This window comes from Mesocricetus auratus, unplaced genomic scaffold (genome assembly GCF_017639785.1).
Source record: "Mesocricetus auratus isolate SY011 unplaced genomic scaffold, BCM_Maur_2.0 Super-Scaffold_100024, whole genome shotgun sequence".
NCBI classification, from domain to species: domain Eukaryota; kingdom Metazoa; phylum Chordata; class Mammalia; order Rodentia; family Cricetidae; genus Mesocricetus; species Mesocricetus auratus.
In genome coordinates this window covers 25230482-25253388 of record NW_024429205.1, presented here as the reverse complement: position 1 = coordinate 25253388, position 22907 = coordinate 25230482, and the positions used below count along the sequence as shown (strand labels likewise).

General features: G+C 44.0%; 1 protein-coding gene across 13 annotated transcripts in view; it reads right to left on the bottom strand.

Moving 5' to 3' along the window:
* The window catches only part of Ltbp1 (latent transforming growth factor beta binding protein 1), a 375435-nt gene that overhangs the window by 14617 nt on the left and 337911 nt on the right, over positions 1-22907 (bottom strand). For all 13 annotated transcript variants that reach the window (XM_021229273.2, XM_013116008.3, XM_040730932.1 and 10 more), the window contains 5 exons: positions 16511-16690; positions 15314-15400; positions 13450-13578; positions 12632-12772; positions 11205-11375 (listed from right to left, as the gene is read on the bottom strand). In XM_021229273.2, coding sequence (XP_021084932.1) covers positions 11205-11375; positions 12632-12772; positions 13450-13578; positions 15314-15400; positions 16511-16690 — 708 coding nt within the window. The remainder of the gene's footprint in view (positions 1-11204; positions 11376-12631; positions 12773-13449; positions 13579-15313; positions 15401-16510; positions 16691-22907) is intronic.

Sequence of the window (22907 nt, the reverse complement as noted above, 5' to 3'; positions counted from 1 at the left end):
ACAGTCAGTCCCAATCCTAACGGGGTTCATTCTGGCATTGACTTGCTTGCCCATCCTCGCTAGGGACTCGTAGGTTACGAGTGGCATCTTGTACAGATGAGCACAACCAACCCAAATGTTCACAACAGCTCTGCTGGTCCCTAACACTCCGGGCTCAGGAACAAACACTGACAACTGACAAGGAGACAATGTGTCAGGAATCCTCCTTACCAAGATCCATTTTCTTCTTAAAAGTTGTTCCTTTCATAAAAGATTGGCTGTTGATAGTGGACAGTTACATCCCTAGGCCTGACTCTCTACAAATTCATGCAAACATGAAGTTTATATAAAAAACAAAAACAAAACAAAATAAAGCAAACAAATGAGCAAAAAACTCCCATGGTTCTGGGAATCAAATCAGGACCTTGGGCATGCTAGGGATCTGCCACTGAGTCCCTAATCTATCCCCATGCCTCATCTCTGATTGCTCTTGAAGCCCTTGCTGGTTGCCTCTTTCCAGTCAGAAAGGACAGAATCTGTCTGCTGCAGGAAGAGTGGATCAACCTCCCATTACCTGTGATCCGGCAAGGCTTGCCTGCGCTCTGCAGTTCGTTAAGAAGAGGTAGAAATAAATGCAACCAATCTCAGTTAAAAAAAACCCCAAGAGACCAAACAATACAGAGAAACCCTGTCTTGAAAAAAAAAAAACCAAAAATACAAAAATCCAAGCCCAGCTCGGAGCTGCCATTCTCCTTGTCATTCTTGGAGCAAACCTCAACTGGCTCCAAGATGGAAGAGAAACAAACACAAACAAAACCAACAGACAAAACCCAGCAACTTGTCTGTAAAATGTTCAAAAGTCAAATCTAACTCAGAGCAAACCTTTGGTCCAAGTTGGCACTGAATGGAAACTTCCAGAAAACTGGACCTATCAACTCTAACTTCAAAATGGAAAACTGAGGCAGACAAAGTAGCTACTTTTAAGAGCAACCAGATTGCTCATATCGAGACACAACAGCCCCGGACTCTGTGATTGGTTTACTTCACTTCCGTACTTTGGCTTGCTAACCAGGACTCGGAGATGACGTCAGTGGGCTTCCCTCCCTTGAGTGCTTAGCAACTGAATGCAGCCAGTGCTTTGCTGGCACTGCAAACAGTGTAGTCCCGGGAAGAGCAGCATGGATGAAACGGCCACCCCACCCACTGACCCATCCGAGCCATCCTAATAGAGAAGTTTCACAAGTGCTCACGTCACTGTCACCTGTGACCATCTGCTAGTCAAACTCCCCCACAATGATCTGCGATTGTAGTGAGGAAGGACATTAAGGCAGCGGCTTCAACCAGCTCTTATCTAGCATACCGGGGGCACTCTGAAGCTGGCGACGCTGCGGGGCCCCGCTAGTTGGCTTCTTGGGTACCGGCTGGTTCTCTACACTCCGGGAAACCAGGTTCAGAACACAGCTTATTGGTCTACACTTCCACTGCTCTGGCCTCGGCAGTTTGGCTTGCCCTGGCTCTGTGAGGATCTATTCTGCTCTTAGGCACGCCATGCTCATTTGTCTGCTGACAAGTCTGGAATAAATGGCTGCAGTATGATCACAACCCCGACGGGGATTCCTTGTCGTCTCCTGCGTTCTCACTAATGCAAGCACCAGAGCTCAGCTTTAAAATCCCACATTTCAGGCTGTTTCCAGCATCTCATTCTTCCCTGCCATGTCCCAGTTTGTACCTGGTCCCACTGTCATTTGCTCCTGTTCTTCTAGCTCCTTTCCCAGGGTCCAATGCCGATTTCACATTTCAGAGGTGGGAGCCCTGGTGGATCACAAAAGCGTCTGCCCCTGGGAAGCTTTGGCATGATGAGAAGGCTTAAGAGGAGACCTGGTTCCCAAGGGGACCATGAGCAGCTGGATAGAGTTTGATTTCTCAGTCCTATTGTTACCTTAAGAATTGTCTCAGTGGAAGACACTGACAAACACATGATCCTGTTTACACGGAGACAGTAAGGACACATGTGGCTGGGGACAGCATGCTTGCCTCATGTCTTGGCGCTCCATTCTCCAATAACTGCCTGAGGCAGTCTTGAATTTCTCCACCCAGTGACCTTGGGCTGCCTAAAATGGCAATTGTACAGACTACAGATGTAATAAGGCCAGCACATTAATGCTTTATTTAGTGTGAAGTGTTCCTTCTTGTCCCTGGTTACTATGGATATCTACTGTGTTTAAAAGAATCATGTCACAGAGTGTCTCACAGACTGGCTTTGTGACTTGTTTGAAATTACTAGATTTAAGAATTAAGGCCTTAGGTTGAATGAGAATGAAAAGAATTTGAATAAGTGGGTGAACAGTATTTAAATATATTAAGAAACTCAAATTACCTGTTTGTTATTGAGACAGGATCTCTAGACCAGACTGCTTTGAACTAACTTCTTTTTTTCTGCTTTTTTCAAGACAGGGTTTCTCTGTGTAGCCCTGGCTGCCCTGAAACTCACAGAGATCCATCTGCATCTGCCTCCAGAGTGCTGGGATTAAAGGCATGCGCCACTGTCCAGACTGCCTTGAAATGCCTTAAATTTTTCATGTATGATGAGGATGACCTTGAACTCCTGATTTTCCTACTTTTTTTTTTTTTGTTTGTTTTCAAGACAGAGTTTCCCTGTGTAGCTTTGGAGCCTGTCCTGGAACTCACAGAGATCCGCCTGCCTCTGCCTCCCAAGTGCTGGGATTAAAAGTGTGTGCCACCAACACCCCACAAATGTTAAGATTAAGAGTTGTGGGCTTCCCTGTCAGCTAATTACTTGAGAGAAAACCGGATGAACAGAATTTACGAAGGAAGACTGAAGAGTTTAAGGTATCATCAGAACTTAAATAAAGCAGGAAGCGTAATGTCTTCCTTGAGACAGAAACCAGAAGAAAGTATAAATGAATGCATTTTCTGGGAAGTTGGTTTTGGGTGACATCATGTAACATATCCAAGTTTGCCGTCTACAGCCCAGGTTTTAAGAGTTGCAGATCGAGTACATCCAGTGTTCATTCAAAAGGCAACACTGGACGGCCCTCTCCAGCATGAATCCTCCCTCACACCTCTCCCCTTACCCTGGTACTTTGGAGCTCGTGGAACAGGTGAAAAGCTTCTTTGCTAGTGTGCAGTGCTACCGAGGCCAGGCTAGTTCCAAACACTGCCACCCGGAACCGTTTGTTGACACTCACCTCCCTTCAAAGAGACACTCAGCCCTGCACAACGAGGTAACTGTGTAGAATCGGCATTAGCTCAACTTTTCTGGAACGGGTTTTAATAATAGTCACTTGACCCTGGCGGTATCACATCCAACGCCTGCGCGTCCCCTTGAGGCAGGTGTTGATACTGCCGTTTCCCACAGGAGGAAACTCACAGCGCCAGACATAGGTATGGACAGAATTCACTATTGAATGTTGTCTCACAACCATTACTTTGTAGGAAGAAAACCATTTTGCTCTTTGGGAGGTAACCTTTTCGTCGAGGAACAGTATAAACTGCAAGCCAGACTATGCCACGTAGCAAATAATGGGTACTGAAAATTCAACCCCAAAGAACTGGACCACTTGGCTTCTTGAAATACTTCCAACTAGCCATCTGCATCCCAGTCAATCTCCATTCTATTCAATTCGTAGTTACTGTTCTTGAGTAGAGAATCTGTGATCAAAGGATACAGGCTTCCACACCAAGACAGGATTAGTTATAAGTTCACAGACAGATCTCAATTTTACACAAAGGAGACTTGAAGTGCAATGAGTAGAACCGATCATCAAACCAGAGCTGGGTTCTGGGTCGCCTAAGTAGAGGCGGTGGCCCTCTGCTGTGCTTCCCATGTGGGATATTCCAAAGCTGTTGTTAACATTCTCTGGAAACATATTTCTTGGAAAAGCCATGAATGCTGAAAGGCTTTTTGTAACCATCGCCTAGTCACAATATTTTTTCAAGTGTTGTCTGGGAGTCAAATGTCTGTCTTCCTTCGCACCTCTGGGCTGTTATGCAATGTCTTGCACTGAGGTCTTTGGGAACGGTGGAGATGTGTGGATGTGGAAATCACTGGCCCAACCATTTCTAAGGCAGCTTATAAATTACTTTAGTTGGGTAAAACTATACTAAAAGCACTGTGCTAGGTTAACAATTAGGATGTTTACAATATTTTGGCATAGTTACTGTAGCACATGTATACTTAGGAGAATATTTGGGAATAAAACACCCTACTTCACAACTGCATCTTACACTCCAAACACAAATTGTGTGAATCTGTCACAAACCTTTTGGCCTACCACAGAGCACATGTTTAATAAATAACAAAATGAAGAAAGAAACATATAATCTGAAGTTAAATGGGAGGTTTAAATTTAATTTAAAAACGAGAACAGGAAAATGATACACAATTTAGATTTCATCTCGGAAAATTTATCTCTCTTTGTCAAGCACAAGAGGTGCACAAGCTATATGCAATAGCAACCATTCTCTTTTGCACGGGGCACGTGAATAGCTTACGCAACATAGTAGCTTATGAAAACCTTTAGTCTGGGCAGTGTCTACCCACACAGGTGGCATGAGGTAATACGTGGGTTCTCACGCACGGTCATTGCATGTCTTTGTGCTGTTCACCAGTCATCCATTTAACACTTACATGGGGAAACAGAGGAGACATAGCTATACTTTCTCCCTGTTTTTTGAGTTCAAGTTTCAGATAGACATTTCTGTTTATTTAAAATAAGATGATCATATATATATCCATATATGTATTACAACATATAGTAAACACACACACACATATATATATATCACTATATATATATTGTAAAAACAAATTCAAGTAATAAAAAGGCTATAGACTCACAACCAGCCATCAACATAGCTACATGTGTTCTTCCTTTAAATTTGTTATGCAAAGGACAGTCTACTCATGTTGTTCTATGCCTTTTTACAGACTGCAGCTTATAGCTGGCAAGATGGCTCAGGAGATAGAGATGTTTTCTGACAAGCCTGATGACTGAGGTCCAAAGGATAGAAAGCAGAAAACTGACCCCTGACCTGATCCTCTGACCTTCACACAGACACTGTGGCACGTGAATGCACACACACACACACACAAACACACACACACACACACACACACGGTAAATAAATGTAATCAAAATTTAAAATATGGCTTAGGCAGTATTCTCTATGAGACCTGTAGCTATGCTTCATTTAGAAAAAGCTTGCATAGTATTTCCCACTGTATAGATGTAGCACAAGGCATCGATCAACTCCCGGCACAGCTGATTCCATGTCTCCTTATTACAGAGCAGTTACATTACTACAGGGCAGCTCATCTATACGGTGAGCTCCCCCAACTACACTTAACCACTCAGATACAGATACGCATTTCATCTTCAGATTGCTTCGTTGTGATACAGAAAGACAATGCTTCTGTAAGTTGATCAGTATTGAAATTTATTCCTTTTTTGTGCCACTAGTGCTCCCATTGGGACATTAATAAAATAAAAGCAAATGTCACTCTGACCAATACCTGAGCTTTCAAGAGTGCCTCGGAGGTGCACGCATGTTGTAGTACAAGAGACTGCCAACAGGGGGCACTCTCCCAACACAGCAGTTACCCTGTTAAGCACTTAAAGAATGGAAGTTTTAAGTGAGGACTCTTATCAAGACCTTATGTTCAGTTAACTTACAACGTGGCTCTCTGAACGATTTATTCATCAGGAGTAAAATTCTTTAAATAGTATAACTGCAAATATTGTGACTCCTGGGTATTATAGAATCTAGTGCTCAAATGTGTCTGACTGTCTTCCGTTGCTCACAGATTTTTTATCTCCATTTGATAAGAATAGAATACATATGTATCATAAATCATAGGTATGTTTTCCAAAAACTAAGTCTATACTTGGCCAAGAATCATTGGCTTTAACCCATTTGCCAGATGAATATATATGACCCACCTTGCCCGCCAGCGTGCCTGGGGAGATAGGCGGATGCTGCATTTCTCTTGGTTCCCTGCACTCGCTGCTAGCTCTAAACCATGCTCCTCTGCTTGTGATAGCACACCACACGACAACATGAAAGCTTCAGTTTTAACTCGTTGCTCCTACTTTATATATGTATATATACTGTTTATTTCAAATGCACTTTGAGTTCCCCGGGAGGGAGGACTTGGGCCACACTTAAACCAGTTTCCAACACAGTCGATGCCATGCCTGGATCTGACTCAGCCCTCTGAGCGGGCTGGGACAAGGTGAGCTGCCTTCCTCTGCCTCAGAAGCATCTCCTCTTCTGGAAGGAGGCGGAGGCTGTCCCGGAGGTAGAGGCTGTCCATCCAAGCTAAAGAAACGATACCTCTCCACAATGCCTGGCACCGAGACCCATGAAAACCAAGCAGGAGACGTCTAATCAAAGATCCCATATTCTGATAGCTATGGTCTCCTTCTAGCACGGCATGAACATTTCCCAGGCAGCAAACCCTCATCTGAAATATGGACACGGTGGTTTATTTGGTTTGAACTGGTTTTCTTAACAGCCTTGTCTTTCACAGTCTCACTTAATATAGTGATAAACAGATCGCATTTGGGGGTCCTCCCAGAGCAAGCTCAGTCACCGGCATTCTAAGACTGGGCAGCAGCGGAGGGTGTTGAGAAAGGAGAGGGAGGCAGAGATGGCAGGAGCGGGAATGGGGCCAGGGGGGCCTCCGGGGCTCTAGAAGGCAGAGGCTGTTAGCACATGCTCGTCACACCCTTCACCTTACCACAGATGATCTGGAGCTTTCTCCCAAATGAGCCTGTCATGTGGCTCCTTTAACTAGCTGAGGACTGACATAAAATCCGGAGTGGGCCCCAAAAGTGAACGGAATTGCAGAATGGCAGTTCTTCTCATGCGAGGTTCTCCTAACATAATCCTTCACCCTCCACTCATTTCTCCCACAGGCCAGCGTCTAACTTCAGAGACCCGCGTGGAATGGGCCACGCCCATAGCCTCCACCTGCCAGCACTCCCAGACTTGCTGCTCCGGCCAGGATTAATGCCTGTGACCTATTGGACCAGAAGTGTGAGGGCCTGTCGTGAGCCAGAGATGTACTTTACAGTGCACTTTAATGCTCAGAGCTGACGACAAGCGCTGCGATTTATTCTTCAAATTCCCCCGGCACCGTTTCCATCAGTAACAGATCGCTCCCCAAAACAGTGCAGCCTCCTACAGAAACTGGGTGGCTCCGTGTCTGTCTGTCTGTCTGGGGCCAGTCCAGTGTTTGAATTAACAGAGGACAAGGCTGTGCTCCTCTGGAGAGACACAGAAACGGCGAGCTTAGAAAGGCTCAGAGACAAGAATTACGGGCACCCAGTTTGAAAACTCACACATTCTCTGGTTCCTCTGGGAAATGAGAGTCTGGTTGTGAAAGCGGGCGTGGGCATGCGCAGATGCTCCTTGGTAACCCTAGGATCTCACTAGCTGTTAGACCTACAGTGGAGGCGCCTGGAGAATGCAGAATCCTGTGCTCTCATCCCAATAACCTTGGGAGCCGGGCTGGAGTTCAGGTGAGACTCCTAGCTCACTGGCTTGCTCTTTATGTTTATAAAGCAGCATTGTAGCAGAGAAACTTATACAACGATGACAATCACTTCTGTACTGGTTGATCCCTATTCAAGTTCAGGGTTAGGTAACCACACATGTTATAAGAGCCTTTGATTTGTGTTACATTAGAACATGCATTTGATTTGAAAATATTATTTTAGAGTATGTATGTATATGCATGTATGTATGTATGCATGTCATTTGTGAAGGTGCCTGAGAGGCCAGGAGAGGGTATCAGGTCTTCTGCAACTGGAGTTACAGGTGGTTGCGAGCCATCTAACATGGGTGTTGGAAACCAAACTCAAGATCAAGTGTTCTCTCAACCATTGAGACATCTCCCCAGCCCTGATGTGAACATCTCTTTGGAAAATGCAGTCAATTAAATATTGATTATCAAAGGCGCCTGCCTGGCTTGTCAGTCACAGGCAGTGAATGCAGCACCGAGGGTTCAAGCTAGAGACAGAATAAACCCTCCCTGGAGCATCCATGACCACACGCAGTGTAGTCCAAAGGCCAGGGCTGTAAACACATTAGGCCATGCCACAGCTACAAATAAGCAAGAAGACACAGACCCAACTGCAGCAACAAGACAAACACAAATCACCTGCAAATATCGGAAAAGACCTCCAGCTTCTCAGAAGCAAGGGAAATGCATATACACTTGCCCACATGGCAGAAACCATTCTGAAGGGGCTGGGTGTGCAGCTCAGGAATAGACCTTGTGCATCCACCAAAGCTCCTTTCTCAACCAAAGCTTTCTCCAAAGGCGAAGAACGATTTTCAAGGTAATGAATGCCAGCGGTAGAGTAGCACTCCCACCATGAATATAGCTTTTCCAACTTTGCACTGGTGGAAATAATAAGAGCCAGTCAAAACTGAATGCGCTTCCCAGCCTGGTGCTATAACTCGTGGCAGTTTGCTTTCCGGGTGGCTCTATAGGTCCGCACATGGAAGTTCACTGTAGCATTGTTTACAATGGGAAAGTCAGGATCGGGGTCAAGAGAGGCTATGAAAGAACAATTCCGATGCCCGGCATGAGATGTGGCTGGATAAACCAGGCTGCAGGTTCCTCACAGTCCTCCTCCCACCAGGTGCTCATAAGAGGGATGAGGTCAAAACGTACAAAACGCGGTTTGTGGCCATCTTAGTGCATCAGTTAGGAGGTAAGCCTGATTCTAGAATTGTTGACACACGCAACAAAAGACAAAGCATTGCTCCGACAGCTGGTACGGAGTTCAGTTTTAGATATTACACTAAATATGCATCAGTGGATACACACACACACACACACACACACACACACACACACACACACACATATATCTAAAAAAGCCTCTGAGGTCCAGTCCCAGCTGTCAAGAGCGCACATCTTCAGGGAGAGGAATACAAATGTGACAGGGCAGGTGGAGGGAAATATAACTTCTGTTGTTGCTTTAATTCGCTCAGTTATTATTATTATTGTTATTTTAATGAAAAGCACTGCACAAGGACGAGAAGTTAGGGAGGAGCTGACCCAGCCTTGCTGTATTTATTCTACATCGCCACACTGATTTCATTCTTGTCTTCCTGTGGCATCGGCCTCACCGGTCACCAGCGGTCCCACGTTCTCCTGCCCCCACCACAACCCAATGAGCTAGAGATGCGTGTTCTCATGGAAGGCTGCTGCCGTGGCCAGTGTGGCAGATCCAGCCTCAGGACCCCGCCTTCCCAGTTCCGAGCTGCTATCAGTCCCATCTATTACTTTAGGGATTTGCTTTCTTTTTCTTTTGTGGCATTTCAGATTCTTTTCTTTTTCATGCTACACTGGTTTCAAGTTATTTCTAAGCAGGAATGGTACATCTATGAAGCAGCTTGAAAGAAATATTCTAATAATTGAATTAACCAAAAATTAACGTACTTCCCCTCTTGCGGGAATTCCTACCCTCCTGGCTATTCTGAGAGCATGTGCTGGTTATGAACTCCTTCGTCTTGCTCTGAGTGTGTTGGTTTTCTAGCCTCAACAAGTCCATTTGAGAAAATGAAATACCAAACACTTTCCAGTACCTTCCTTTAAAACAAGAAATGGCTTTGGTGGTCAGAAAAAGAAAAAAGAAAACATTACACAAACCAGCAGTCACCAAACAGCCAGCCAGAAAGCACAGGGGCCAAACATGCTCTACCACAAGGCAACAGGACGACCAATGCTCACACTCAAAACCTGGAGAAAAATTAGATTTACTCAAGTACTCTTCATTTCTTCCGTTCTTTCCTTCTCTTTCTAATCATTTCTTAGATTTTTTTGTCACTTATTTCTTTGTGTGCAAGTGAGTAGGCATGCATGCCACATCACACGTGTGGATGTCAGAGGACAACTTGTGGGAGCCTGCTCTTTCCTTCCTCCTTGTCAAATCAGGGACTGAGCCCAAGTGGTCAGGCTTTTACCTGACAGGGCAGCTTTCTCAAACAGGTCTAACAACCCCTATTCGAAATGCCTGGGACCAGAAATAGTTCAAGGTTCGGATCTGTGGTGGTCTGAATGAAAATGGTGCCTCATGGACTCTGATGTTTGAACGCTTGGTCCCTAGTTAGTGGGACTGTTTGGGAAGGATTAGGAGGTGTGCCCTTGTGAGAGGAGGTGTGTCACTGGGGGTGGAGGCTGAGGTTTCAAAAGCCCATACCAGGCCCAGTCTCTGTCTCTGTCTGTGTCTCTGTGTCTGTGTCTCTGTGTCTCTGTCTCTCTCTGTCTCTGTCTCTCTATGTCTCTGTCTCTCTGTCTCTGTCTCTGTCTCTCTGTCTCTTTCTCTCTGCTCGCTGCCTATGGGTCAGGATATCAGGATATAAAGCTCTCAGCTACTGCTCTGGCACCATGCCTGTCTGGTCCCTGTCATGAGGATTCTGGACTAACCCCCTGAAACTGTAAGCAAGCCCCCAATTAAATGCTTCTTTTAATAAGAGTTGTCTTAAGTCACCACATCTCTTCGCAGCAAAGGAATAGTAATTAAAGAGGTTTTTGGACTTGGGGACCTTTGGGTAGACATCACCAATTGAGGATATTTAATCCCCAAATCTGAAGAGGTCTAAAATCTGAACTTTTTGAATTTTTGGATTAGCATCCTCTACCAGTATCTCTTATACAGAGTTAGACATCAACACTTGAATTTCTACCTAAATTAATATTTTATAGTCTCTAATGTGGCCCCCCACCCTGTTTTAAAAACTAGGTAAGAAAAACATAATGAAGTATCTAAAAATATAAATTAGAAGAAAAAAGCATAAAACATTAAGACACAGATGGTTAGATTATAGTTCTCCAGGTCATTTGTCATTCTTGGGAGAAACTGAACAATGGCTTCAAAAATGAATGATGTGGTCTGGCCTAAAGGTAAACCGGGAGGCATGCGTTTGTATAAATATATCTTCTACTAGACACACACACACACACATGCACACGCGCACACACACACACGCACACACTCACACACACATGCACACACTCACACACACTCACACACACATGCACACACACTCACACACACATGCACACACACGCCTGTGATGAATAAAGGTGCAAGGAGAAAGGCTATACGAGAGAAACACCACAGGAGATGGAGATGGAGAGCACGTGCCACAGCCCATGCAGAACAAACAGGACACCAGCTCACCTGAGTCCTTCATGGGGCAGAGAGCGCACTGCATGCCCCATGCCTCCCCATAGAGACAGCAGCACTCGGTGTACGTCGTCTGCTTGCCCACCAGGGGACGGCTGCACACGTACTCCTCACTCAGATGCTCCCAGCACAGATCTTGGTAGACATCAGTTTCTTCTATTTGTTCTGAAAAGGAAGACATGGTTCCATGACAATTGCACTGTTATTCCCATTTCATCAACACTGCAGTGGAAGCCAGCAAGTTCCAAAGTTTCCATCCCTACTTCTATGGGCAACTTCCAAGGGACAGTTTCAATTCAGCCTGCTGTTTCCACAGATGACATCTTTGTCTCCAGCTGAATGCGGCTGCATCAGCTGACACTTCACCCGGGTGAATGCCGGCCTCCAGAGTGCTCTTTCAGCATATAAAGCGCCCACCGTCTTGCCGTCCCCTGATGGGCTTCCCATTCTTCTGATCCCGTCAACCTCCACTGCCTCTTTCCATATCCAGGGTTTTCTGCTCTTTTCATTTGCTCAAACCCCAGCCCAGTAACACTCCACTCTAGAATGTTCAACTCTAGACTTTCTGCCTTTGTTTCAGCTGAAGGAATCTCCTAAATACGAGGGGTGACTGATTGGTCATACCAATAATCAATGGCACACCACATCCTCAGACATTAGCGGGGGCTCCCATCTATGCAGGTCAGGGGTCTTCACTTTGCTGAACCTCACACTCTAGTTCTGTCTAGCCTTATCCATGCCATGCACCCTGGGCAAACACATTATTTTTCCAGACCTCTCATTTTCCTCTGGAGTTTAAGTGCGATGAACGCTCAGGTGGACCAGCCCTTCCACGAGCTGGCTCGGCACCCCTGTACCCTGGTATTCCCTTAATGGGAACTGTGGGGGTTTGAGAGAACATGGCCCCCAAAGGGAGTGGCACTGTTAGGAGGTGTGGCCTTTTGGAGCAAGTGTGGTCTTGATGGAGGAAGTGTGCCACTGTGAAGGCAGGTTTTGAGGTCTCATGTATGCTCAAGCCATGCTCAGCGACACAGATCACTTCCTGTTGCCTGATTAACAATATGTAAATCCTTCTCCAGGACCACATCTGTCTGCATGCCACCATGTCCTGCCATGATGATAATGGACTAAACCTCTGAACTGTAAGCCAGCCCAATTAAATGTTTTCCTTTATTAAGAGTTACAGTGGTCATGGTGTCTCTTCACAGCAATAGAAACCCTAAGTAAGACAAGTACATACAAAACAGTAAATCTACACATTAACCACTTATAATCTCATTATTTCTCTTAGTAGCTCTCTTAAATTCTCCAAGATAACCATGGAATTAATGACCCTATTTCTGAGACATTCCTATTTTAATCAAAAAGACAACCTTGAGCATTTATCTGGATAGACATTTGTATCTCACATCCAAACATACCATTGGATTCAGTTGGCTGCACACATCTTTTCTCGGAGGCATCCAGTACCATTGGGTGAGTGCAAAAACAGTTGTAAGAGCCCTCTGTATTAACACACTGGCCATCGATACAACTGTTAGGGTCTTGACATTCATCCATATCTTAAGAGGCAAAAAAAAATCACCAAAAAAAGTCAGCAATCATTTGTGCTTCATGCAGTTACAAAAATTAACAAGCTGATAAACTCAGTCCAGATCCCAAGAGCCACCACGTTTGAATTAACTACACATCATCATTCATAGGGGACCCTGTGACTGGAAAGACAGTCACCGAGGAAAAGCGACGTACTACTGCTGCTATTCAATATATAAAGGAATGGGACATGCTTAGAAACTTAAGATAAATGGCCTTTTTTTAAAAAAAAAAAGAATACTTTTACAATTATTTCCTTATGCTGATTTTTTCTGCCTATAGTACATGGTTTTCTGCTTAAGGGTTAAAGTCTGTTTGAGTATTTAAAAATGTCCTCTGCTTGCATGAAAGATCTGACTGATGGAACAGGAAGCTCTACAGACTAGCAGAACTCTGCGGTCACATTGGTGACCTGGATTCCACGACTATGAACTCCTTGCCTGACACCCATTCAAATACAAGGATGAAAGGATTTCATTTCTCAAGTCTTGCTCAAGAAAGAGATCCACAAAACACTTGCCTTTTAAAGACACATTTAGAAATAAAATTTATAAATAAAAATTACACCATTTTTATTTCATAGCATTACTTTTTTTTTTACTGTGCATTTTCCCAGCACACATTACTATATTCTCTTAAAGCTTACCAAAACACTGTAATTTGACGGGATCATAGTATGTCCCTTGCTTACAGTAGCATTCATACCCGGGCTGAGTGTTCAAACAGTAACCATTTTTGCAGATTTCCTCCCCAAACAGCAGACATTCATCAGCATCTATGGCAACAGAAATAGGAATATGTTTTCATTTTTACTTGAAGAAGAATCTAACCAAAATATGGTCTTAGATTAGATATCACTATGCTCTAAAGATTCTTATGATATAGAATATAAAATTCTGAAAATTGGACCCAACTGACAGATGTGGGAAAGTGATGGGGTGTGGTTCTGATGCCACCTCAGAAGGTGGCACCACAAGGTGAGCTTGTCTGTGAATTCCACAGTGGCTCTCAGAACCTGCTCTAGCATAGTCCTCACGAAACGGGCCTTTCTATCTGTGGTGTATGTTGCCCCATTTACTAGCCGGGACTTACAAAATGCCAAGAACTATTTGATGGACAGGAAGGTCTTTTCTGGGGAGGGAGGGAAATCCGTGGAATTGCAAGTTATAAAGGGGGTTGGCAGGCCCACTCCCCCCACATAATTAACCCTTGGCCATCACAGTTGGTTCCACGATAAACTGGGCAAAGCTGGGCTCACCAATGTAGTAGGTTTCCGAGGATAAATAAGATAATCTAGGTTAAGGATTCTGGACACTCTGAGGTTGCCTGTTCAGAGCTCATGCCATCTAGCTCTCATTTTGAAAACTGTTAACACCATGGAGGACATGCTCAAGTTTACACAAGTGGGAAATGGCCGTGCCAAGCACAGAATGTATAGTAGTAAGGCCCCGAGTCCCATCTTCTTCCATCACTTGAAGCGCCATTAGGAGGAGGGGCTGGGTTTTATATAAAAGAGAGGATGACTTTATATAGTAAAACTGAGGTTCATAACACGAAGTGAAATTTAACTGCATTCCTGTAAAAACAGAGTATGCGATATTTACAAACTTGGAAACCATTCAACACGTACTGCAAACCAAGTCTTCTAATCCAGTTGGACTAAATCATAGATGTATTTTAAAAACACAAATGGAATTTCTTGTCCAGCTACTGAATTAGTTCATACCATTCAAATACTAGCTTTCCAAAAGTAGATGGATAATAAAACCATTTTCATGGTCTCTTTTCCAGCTACTTTCCAGTTTTCACTATTAAGCTATAATGGAAAAAATTACCTTACATATATAGTATGTCATAATAATATCTCTAATATGAAACTGTCAAAAGTCAATTAATGAAGAAATGTTCATATATATAAACATTCACCATAATAAACAGGTGAATAAACATTTATTTATTCAACAATAGCATTAAGGGTATAAAATACCCACTTTCATTTTCCCATTTTCTAGTTTTCATTATGAATCTATGGGCATTAGCAAAATAGTATAGGAAGAGTAGGAAAGGCTATTAAAAAAAGTAAGAATCGTAGCTTCATAGCCAATCATAAAGGGCGTGTGATAGTCAAACTTACGTGCTCCTGATTTATATAACTTGGAGTGTATGTCTAGGTAAAAGAATACCTCCTGACATCAGTCTTTTGTGGGAAGTAGTTACACACATATTATTTCATTGAAAGTTCATTGTAATTCTGAAAACATTCCTGTTTCAGAGCTGAACAGTTGGAAACTCAGAAGGTCACATGACCTCTTGAGGTCACACAGCCTCTGGGATTCTGACCTCAAATCGGAGCTCTGTCCAGTATCCACAGAGATCTTCCTCCTGGGATGGAAGAAGGGCGTGGCCACCAGTTTCCACAGCCCAACGGAACTCTACTACTGTGTAAGCCAAGCCAGGCTCCGGCCCGAGTGAGGACACATGCTGCAAACTGATTGGCACTTGACACTGACCTTTATAGTTCTCGCCACCAGTGTCGAAAGAGGCTTCTCCAGTGGGGACAAATCCTTTCCCTCTAGGGCACATTTCCGCGAACTCAGCTGATTTTAAAAGAGACAAAACCAAAAATAAAAAGCAATGAGTTGAAAACAAAGCATCTACATTTCCTCGCGTGCATGTTTTTAATCCAGCTTCGCCTTCTCAGACTCAGAAACTTTTAAACACTCGAACAATAAATCCAGCATGCTCTCAAAGTCATGGATTAGGTGAGAAGATGGCCAACTCTAGAAGCTGATATATCTTCTCTTCTTTTTCTTTTCCTTTTTAAAAGACAGGGTCTTACTGTGTTGCCTTGAGCAGCCTATGATTCTTTAGGCAAACTGGGCAGGCCTTGAACTCACAGAGATCTGTCTGCTTCAGCCTCCTGAGTACCTGAATTAAGGGTATGCCCCACCATGCCTGGCAACTTACCATATTCCCTACTTTACCAATGCTTTATTTGATATCATGAGTGCTATTTTTGCATTACTATGGTGGTTAGTGTTCTGAAGGTTTAGTAAGAGCCCATACAGCAACAGTTTGTCTTAAACACACAACAGTGCTGTCTGTCATCAGTGTAAAATAGGAAGAATCTTGGGAATTAGAGAGACATGGCTCATCACTTAAGAGTGCTCCTCAGTCAGGAGGACAGGAGTTGGGATCCCAGCACCCACATATCCTCAGCTCAAAGAGGGGACAGTGGCAGGAGGATCACTAGGGCTTGCTGTCTTCCAGCCTAGCTGAGAAAACTTGAGTCCAAGGTTCAGGGAGAAACCCTGCCTCAAAGCACTTGGTGGGAAATGATGGAGGAGGGAACCTGGTTCCGAGTACCCAAGTGGGCACGTTAATCTACGCGTGTAAGTGAGCATATGCTCACATGTGCACACACACAAGTAAATAATGAAATCGCTCTTATTTTAAAAGGAAATAAAACCAAATTATCTTTTATAACATCCTACAGAGCCTGGCTGTAACAGTGCATCCTATGACAGGCAGAATTCAAGAATTCATATGGAGGTGGGAATTAGGGAGACATGGCAAAGGCTCTGGACTGGAGGGGAGTTCACTGAAGGGCAGGCTCATCTGAGTCACTAACGCAGTGAATTCTACCTCGGGACCTCAAAGTCATAACCAGGCCAGTGAACACCATGTGACCAGTCAGCAGATCTTACCTGTCCCCTGGACAGGGCAGGGGAAGATCTCACAGTTGTCGCCCCAGCCAGCACCCGACGTACAGCAGCATTCTTGTTTGGTGACATTGGGGGCCAGCACATTATCGCAGAGACTAGCATCATTGAGATTATAGTAGCATTCCTTCTTTTCTTCCCTGGGTTGATGATTTACACCAGAATCTAAAAAGTGTAGAGAAAGAACATTGGTGGGACAGTCAAGTAAAAATCACGACAGGACAGAGACCATGGGCATGTGTCCCTTACATGTCCTCGACACGAGATCTGTTCCATCTTCAGGGTCTGATTCTCTCACTTTAAGATAAACACACACTTGAGTCCTGAATTTTGGTAGGTTTCTAATACACTCCAGAGTATAAATCTGTCAAAACCATTTCCTTTTACTTTAACCAATTACTTTATTCTTGTAAATTTAGCTGTGAGAAGTTTCCATATCTGCTGCTTTCTTTGCCAACTGAGGACCATTCTTTATAGATCTGTAACACCTACTTATGTTATTGAAATTTTCCCCCAGATGGGACCAGAGATCTGGGACCACATGTAATAGTTAACCCTTTGGCAGTTATTTGGATCAACCATGCCCCAAGTCAGTTCTGAACAGCGCATATTGGAAGATACATAGAAAAATAATGCAGTAACCTGGAGCCCACAGAACAATCTTTCATCCCTGAAAATGCAACTAGTTAAATGATGCAAATATATAACTCAGAAGGAAGCTGTGAGCTCCAGCAAAGTTGCAGTGTAGGACTGCAAGTCTGGGTTCAGATTCTGTTCAGATGGGCCCTGAAGGAAGACATTTTCTAACATTTTCTCTATGACAATACACTAACAGGGTGATATGGAATAATGTACATGACAAGAACAAATTCTACTCATTTTCAGAAAATAAAATATAAATAATGGCATGGTTAGGTTTGAATTGATTTACATCTTTGATTATTCTATTGTGACACAGCTTGGAAAGTAACATGATGTCTTCAACCAAATGCTATAGAGTTTGAATGATCACCTATGGCCCAGTTGGAATTTATCAATTATAGTTTTTATTTTATAATGCACAAAATAAGAGCTGGCAATGGCTATCCTAGCTACTTAGCATATTATCAACACAATGTCTTCATTAGAGCTCTATCGTTTTGGATTACTAGGTCCAAAGAAACCACAAAAGAAAATACTTATTGTTGAAGTTGGTAGGTCATGATATGAGAGACATTTAATAAGCTATTTCATAATCATATGCAACATATTGGTTTTGTCAGGGTCAAGTTGACCCTCATGAGCTTCCATACACTAAGGAGTTTAAGGGCATTTCTAAAGCAAGAGTTCACAAAACGTCATCAGGAAAACTATTGCCTTCCTTCCTCTTATGGAACAAGCAAAGAATCAAACAGACCTTTCAGATCCATGATACCTTACAAGCCAAGGAGAACACCAAAGATCCTTCTAGAACTTTACATGTTGATTCTCTCTTTGACAGATTTTGAGCTTGGACCCTAAATTAGTATGTCCAGCAGGTGGTACCCCAACTAAGACCAAGAGTCTAGGAAAAGACTAAGATACACATTCCCATGAGTCAGCTAGGAAGTAGTCTCAAATCAGTCCTCTGCCTGTAGTCTGGGTAAGCCCACAACTACCCTTGCCTGAACTTGATTGCTTCTCACATGTGCAGGATAGACTTTTATTCCTGTGTTGATGGAAGCCATCTTGGTCAGAAGGGCTCCAAGTTATGAGGGAAAACCAAGAATAGCCATTTAAAATTATGATTAAGTCAACTCCAGAAACCTTATAAGAAAATTTATAAGTGTTTCCTACAATATTTTCAATAAATTTTCAATGTTACTGTTCAGTTTTATTCTCAGGTAGGCTAAAAATGATAGCTATTAAGTAATATATTTAAAACATAAATCAGGAAAGAAACACTTTTATAGGTGAAGTTTAAAATAATCAATAATATTTTCTTCATGTACAAAGTTAGAGTATGTCTGATTTATTTTAATTAAATGTTGTATTATATAAAAGAGTCCCAATGTTGATAATTAAAAACAATAGGTTTCATTCCAAATCAAAGCACAACAAATTATATGTATATATATATAATTTATATATAGTACATGTTTTGTGTTCCCTGTTTTTACATTTGCATCACAGCAAACAACAGAGTTAGTTATCGTTGTGTTCTGACTTGCACTGGAAGGAGGTAGAGATTATTACATAAGAGAACTGATCAACAATACAATTGTATTATTCAGTTCTTTTCAAATGCTGCCCTTATTTTCTTTCCAAGCTGTTTGAGAGTTCAGTGTTTACACAGCTGAAATGGAGAATCAGGCGAACCTTCATCCGTGTTGGAAAGAAATGCAAATTCTTTTCAAAAACTGATCCACAAAGGTCATTCTGGGAAAAAAAATACAACATCCCCATCTCCCAGACCTTTAAACGATCAACTTCCTGGAGCCTTTTTCCACTGAAGTAAAAATATCTGATCAATGTGTGTGTGTGTGTGTGTGTGTGTGTGTGTGTGTGTGTGTGTGTGTGTATGAGAGAGAGAATGTGTACATGCATGTGTATACACACACACACACAGTAGACTTTCTGAAGAATTTCTGTGAGTTTAGATCACTGTTGCCAGGAGCAGACAGGTTCCATTGGAAAATGATTTTCTACAGTTAAGTCAGCAGTTATAAAACTTGTTAGGAATGAAGTGAATGGTTGTCCTTTTTCTTAAAGACTACTGGTAAGACTGGCCATGCCATATCCAATGTCACAGACTTCTAGGAAACATTACTTCTCTGTCATTTTCAGATTTGATTTTCTCTTTCATACTTGTTACTTGGTCTATCATTTGGGTATGAAGATCAGTATACACTTTCATCCTAGCTGTATGTATAGGGGTAGCAAGAACATTAACGGGGTTTTGACATTTTTACACTGATGTTTCTTTTTGTTTGGTTTTAGTGACAGGGATCTACAGGGCCCCATGCATGCTAGGCCAGTGTTCTACCACTGAGCCACACCCCCAGCCTCGGGTGGTTCTCGGGTGAGGCATGGAGTAACTACACTCCATCTTGGGGCAGGTAATGGCATCTTCACCTTCCGCAGGAGGAAACCCAGGCTGGCACCCAGTGTCCATCTCTCTGTGGGATGTAACATCTTAGTGTATCGAGTTTGCTTGCCTTTGCCCTGCTCTTCCTTTTCTCTCTTTATGATGAATGAGGTGAAGGCACAGGCAACCCTTGCTGGTGTGGAGTCATCTGCATGGCCTCCTATGGCATGGGCACGGAAGGAGGGACCGGAGTCGCTGTGCAGCCTGCAGAGCTTTTGAGATAACTCTTTTGGCTCCGCCAATGAGGGGTGGATGTTCACTTGTAAAGGCTGCTTCCCTCTTTTGTCTTTTTAAAACACGCCAGACCCTAGAGTCTGCTGATGGGGTGAGATGCTCTAGAAAGTTCTTATTTCATCTATTCAAAGTAGAAATGGATCTTGTGTTCTACTCCCATTGCATTTGCAGTGTTTTCTGAAGGTCTCTGCAAGCTGTTTGCCTCTGCACGGCTTAAGCATGCTCGCCATTCTGAAGGTCAAGGCCTGCCTTTCTGCATACCGTTTAGAGACACAATCCTCAAAGATGTGGCAGAGGGGTATACATAAAAAGCGTCCAGTGTGGACTGCTCATAGTCCTGAGAGGATCTGTTTATCAAGCTCCATAGAGGTTGATGATGTTCAGTGAATTACTTCTCACAGAATGACCCCAGGAAACTCAATTCTCTGCTCTAGTTGGAAAATTCCACCAGGCATTTGTGTTTTATATCACCTCATGTTTTGAGAGCAAGGCAACTCTATGGTAATATTTCAAGACACAGTGAAAATGGAACTTGCTAGGCAGTGGGAGTGCCCGCCTTTAATCCCAGTACTGGGGAAGCAGAGGCGGGTGGATCTGTGTGAGTTCCAGGCCAGCATAGTTTACAAAGTTCTGGAACAGCCAGGGCTATTGCACATGGAAACCCTGTCTCAAAAAAAATGCAATTTAAGAGATGCCTACACAGTGCTTTTCTAGTTTTCTCACTTGAGAACTTGCAAAATAAGGAGAAAGGTGTCATTTGTTTTGAAAGTGGAACTTAGAAGAGGGTTGTGGTGAATTCCGGAAGTCACCAACCACAGGAATGTGAAGCAACGTAGAGGAAAAGGTAAGACTGCCAAAAAGGTGGTGTGCTTAGATGGGGAAGATAAATATGAGATCTAGGAAGCAAAACACAGAATACATCACTTAAAAAAGCACACTGGCTGATGGAAGAAGAGGCAGACTCCCACGGCTAAGCACTGAGCTGAACTCAAGAAAGCCAGTAACAGAGAGGGAGGACTGATGACCAAAGGGATTAAGACTGGGCTGGTTTAACCCCCCAGAAACAGCTGACCTGACAAGGGTTATCTCTTGAATCCCAGGCTGATGCCTGGGAATCCAGCATGGGACTGATCAAGGCCCCTGAATGTGGGTGTCAGTGAAGAGGCCTATTGAGCCTTGGGTAGTAGATCAGTATTTATCCCGGGTATACAAATTGACTTTGGACTCCCATCCAACAATGTGAGATGCACTCTCACCCTGAACTCTTGGGGGAGGGTCTAGGCCCTGCCCTGGATGAAATGACAGACTATGGACACCCCCATGGAGGGCCTCACCCTCCCTGGGGAAAAGAGGGGATACTGGGAGGGCTGGGGGGGAGGGTACAGGAGGAGGGGAGGGAAAGGGAGAGGGACCTGGAACTGACTTGTGAAGCAACCTTGTTTCTAATCTAAATTTAAACTTAAAAACAAAAAGCACACTGGCACAGCTGCTGTTCACTCTTTGTTTTCACGACGCGGGTGTCTTCTGTGTACGACTTCTCAGGAGGCTGCCCTAGCCCCCGAAGTGCGGGCATCGCAGGCATGTGCCACCAGAGCCAGAAGTTCCAGTTAAAGAGCTGAGTGTGATGAGGAGTCAGGCCAGCAAGCTGTGTGCACTGAGCTGCAGCGTTCACTCCCAGACATAAGTCACACCTAAGTCTCCGCACTGGCAAAGAGCAGCCCAGAGAAGGCTATCACAGAAGGCTGCCTGGCAGAAGTGACAGTTCAGTTTAGTTTTTGAAAGATGGATTAAGAAGAAAAAAAACCCCCACCATATCAGGGTATGATTGGGCATAAAAATAAACCGTTCCTGTATTTGTGTGGGTAGAATGCGGGGGTGTGGGGGTGTGGGGGTGTCAACAGAAGGCATTTCAGCTAGGAAACTGGGTGCTAATTAGGATATCTGGTCAATAACCCCGTAGACTGTGACCCTGAGAGGTGAGAATGGTCCAGAAATGATTTAATGGGTGAACAGTGGTGTGTCAGGTGGGGAGTATGGCTGTCCTTGCGCAGGTGCTGGAGTAGCTTGGCAGCGTTCTGAGAGAACTACCGGAGGACCTAGCATTTTAAAAGCACAGGACAAGCAATTGTCACAATGGATAAAGTTCTTGTTGTTGTTTTCTGATGGAGACCTAAGAAGTCACTGGAAAGATGATGCCTAAAACATTGGCCATAAATGACCTACTGCACTGCTAATGGGCATGGGCTTTCTGTTAGGCCGTTTTGTTTGGGTTTTGTTTGTTCTGGTAAAGGCAGCCCAGTGCACACAGCTTGCTGGGGAAGGGGAGTGTGAAAGAGAGCTACAGGCTGAAGAGAAGGTAGGCTGAAAACATCGGCCGCATTAGCAGAAACTGGAAAAGGTGAGGAGAAAAATGAGCAGAAACAGATGAAGGAGCAAAGTCCCGACAAAGCAGGGTTGTATGGAGAAGAAGCCTGGGAGAAGGGCACCCTAGGATGACTGTGAGCGGGAGGCACATCCCGAGAGGCAGGGAAAAGCAGAGGTCACACCAGCACAGGCTCATCTGGACCAAAGGGACAGGCATCAGAAGTGAGAGTCCTGGACCATGCCAACAAGGCCACATTTGAAGTAACAAGTACAGTTTCCAAAAAGCTTCATGAGAGACACAGATTTATACCTGTTTAGACCTAATTTATAGCAAACTCTGGGATGGAAAAGGTATGCTCATCTAGTGGTGTGGGCTGTTAGTGGGAGATGGTTGTGTGGAAGCAGCTGCCATTTGCACGCCCCTAAGGGTCGATACAGGGGCAGATAGCTCTGACTTCTCGGTGGAAAGAGAGATGGCCAACAAAACCATCGAGTAGACTGTGATGAGCAGAAGTAAAGCACAGGTGGGGACTCGGCCACAGGACAACCTCCAAAGCAGATGTGGGCCAATGCTCTCAGAGGAAGGTGCTGTGTGCTGGCAGGGGGTGGGGGTGCATACCTTAGGCAGAGGCAGGCGGATCTCTGAGTTTGCAGCCAGCCTGGTCTACAGAGCAAGTT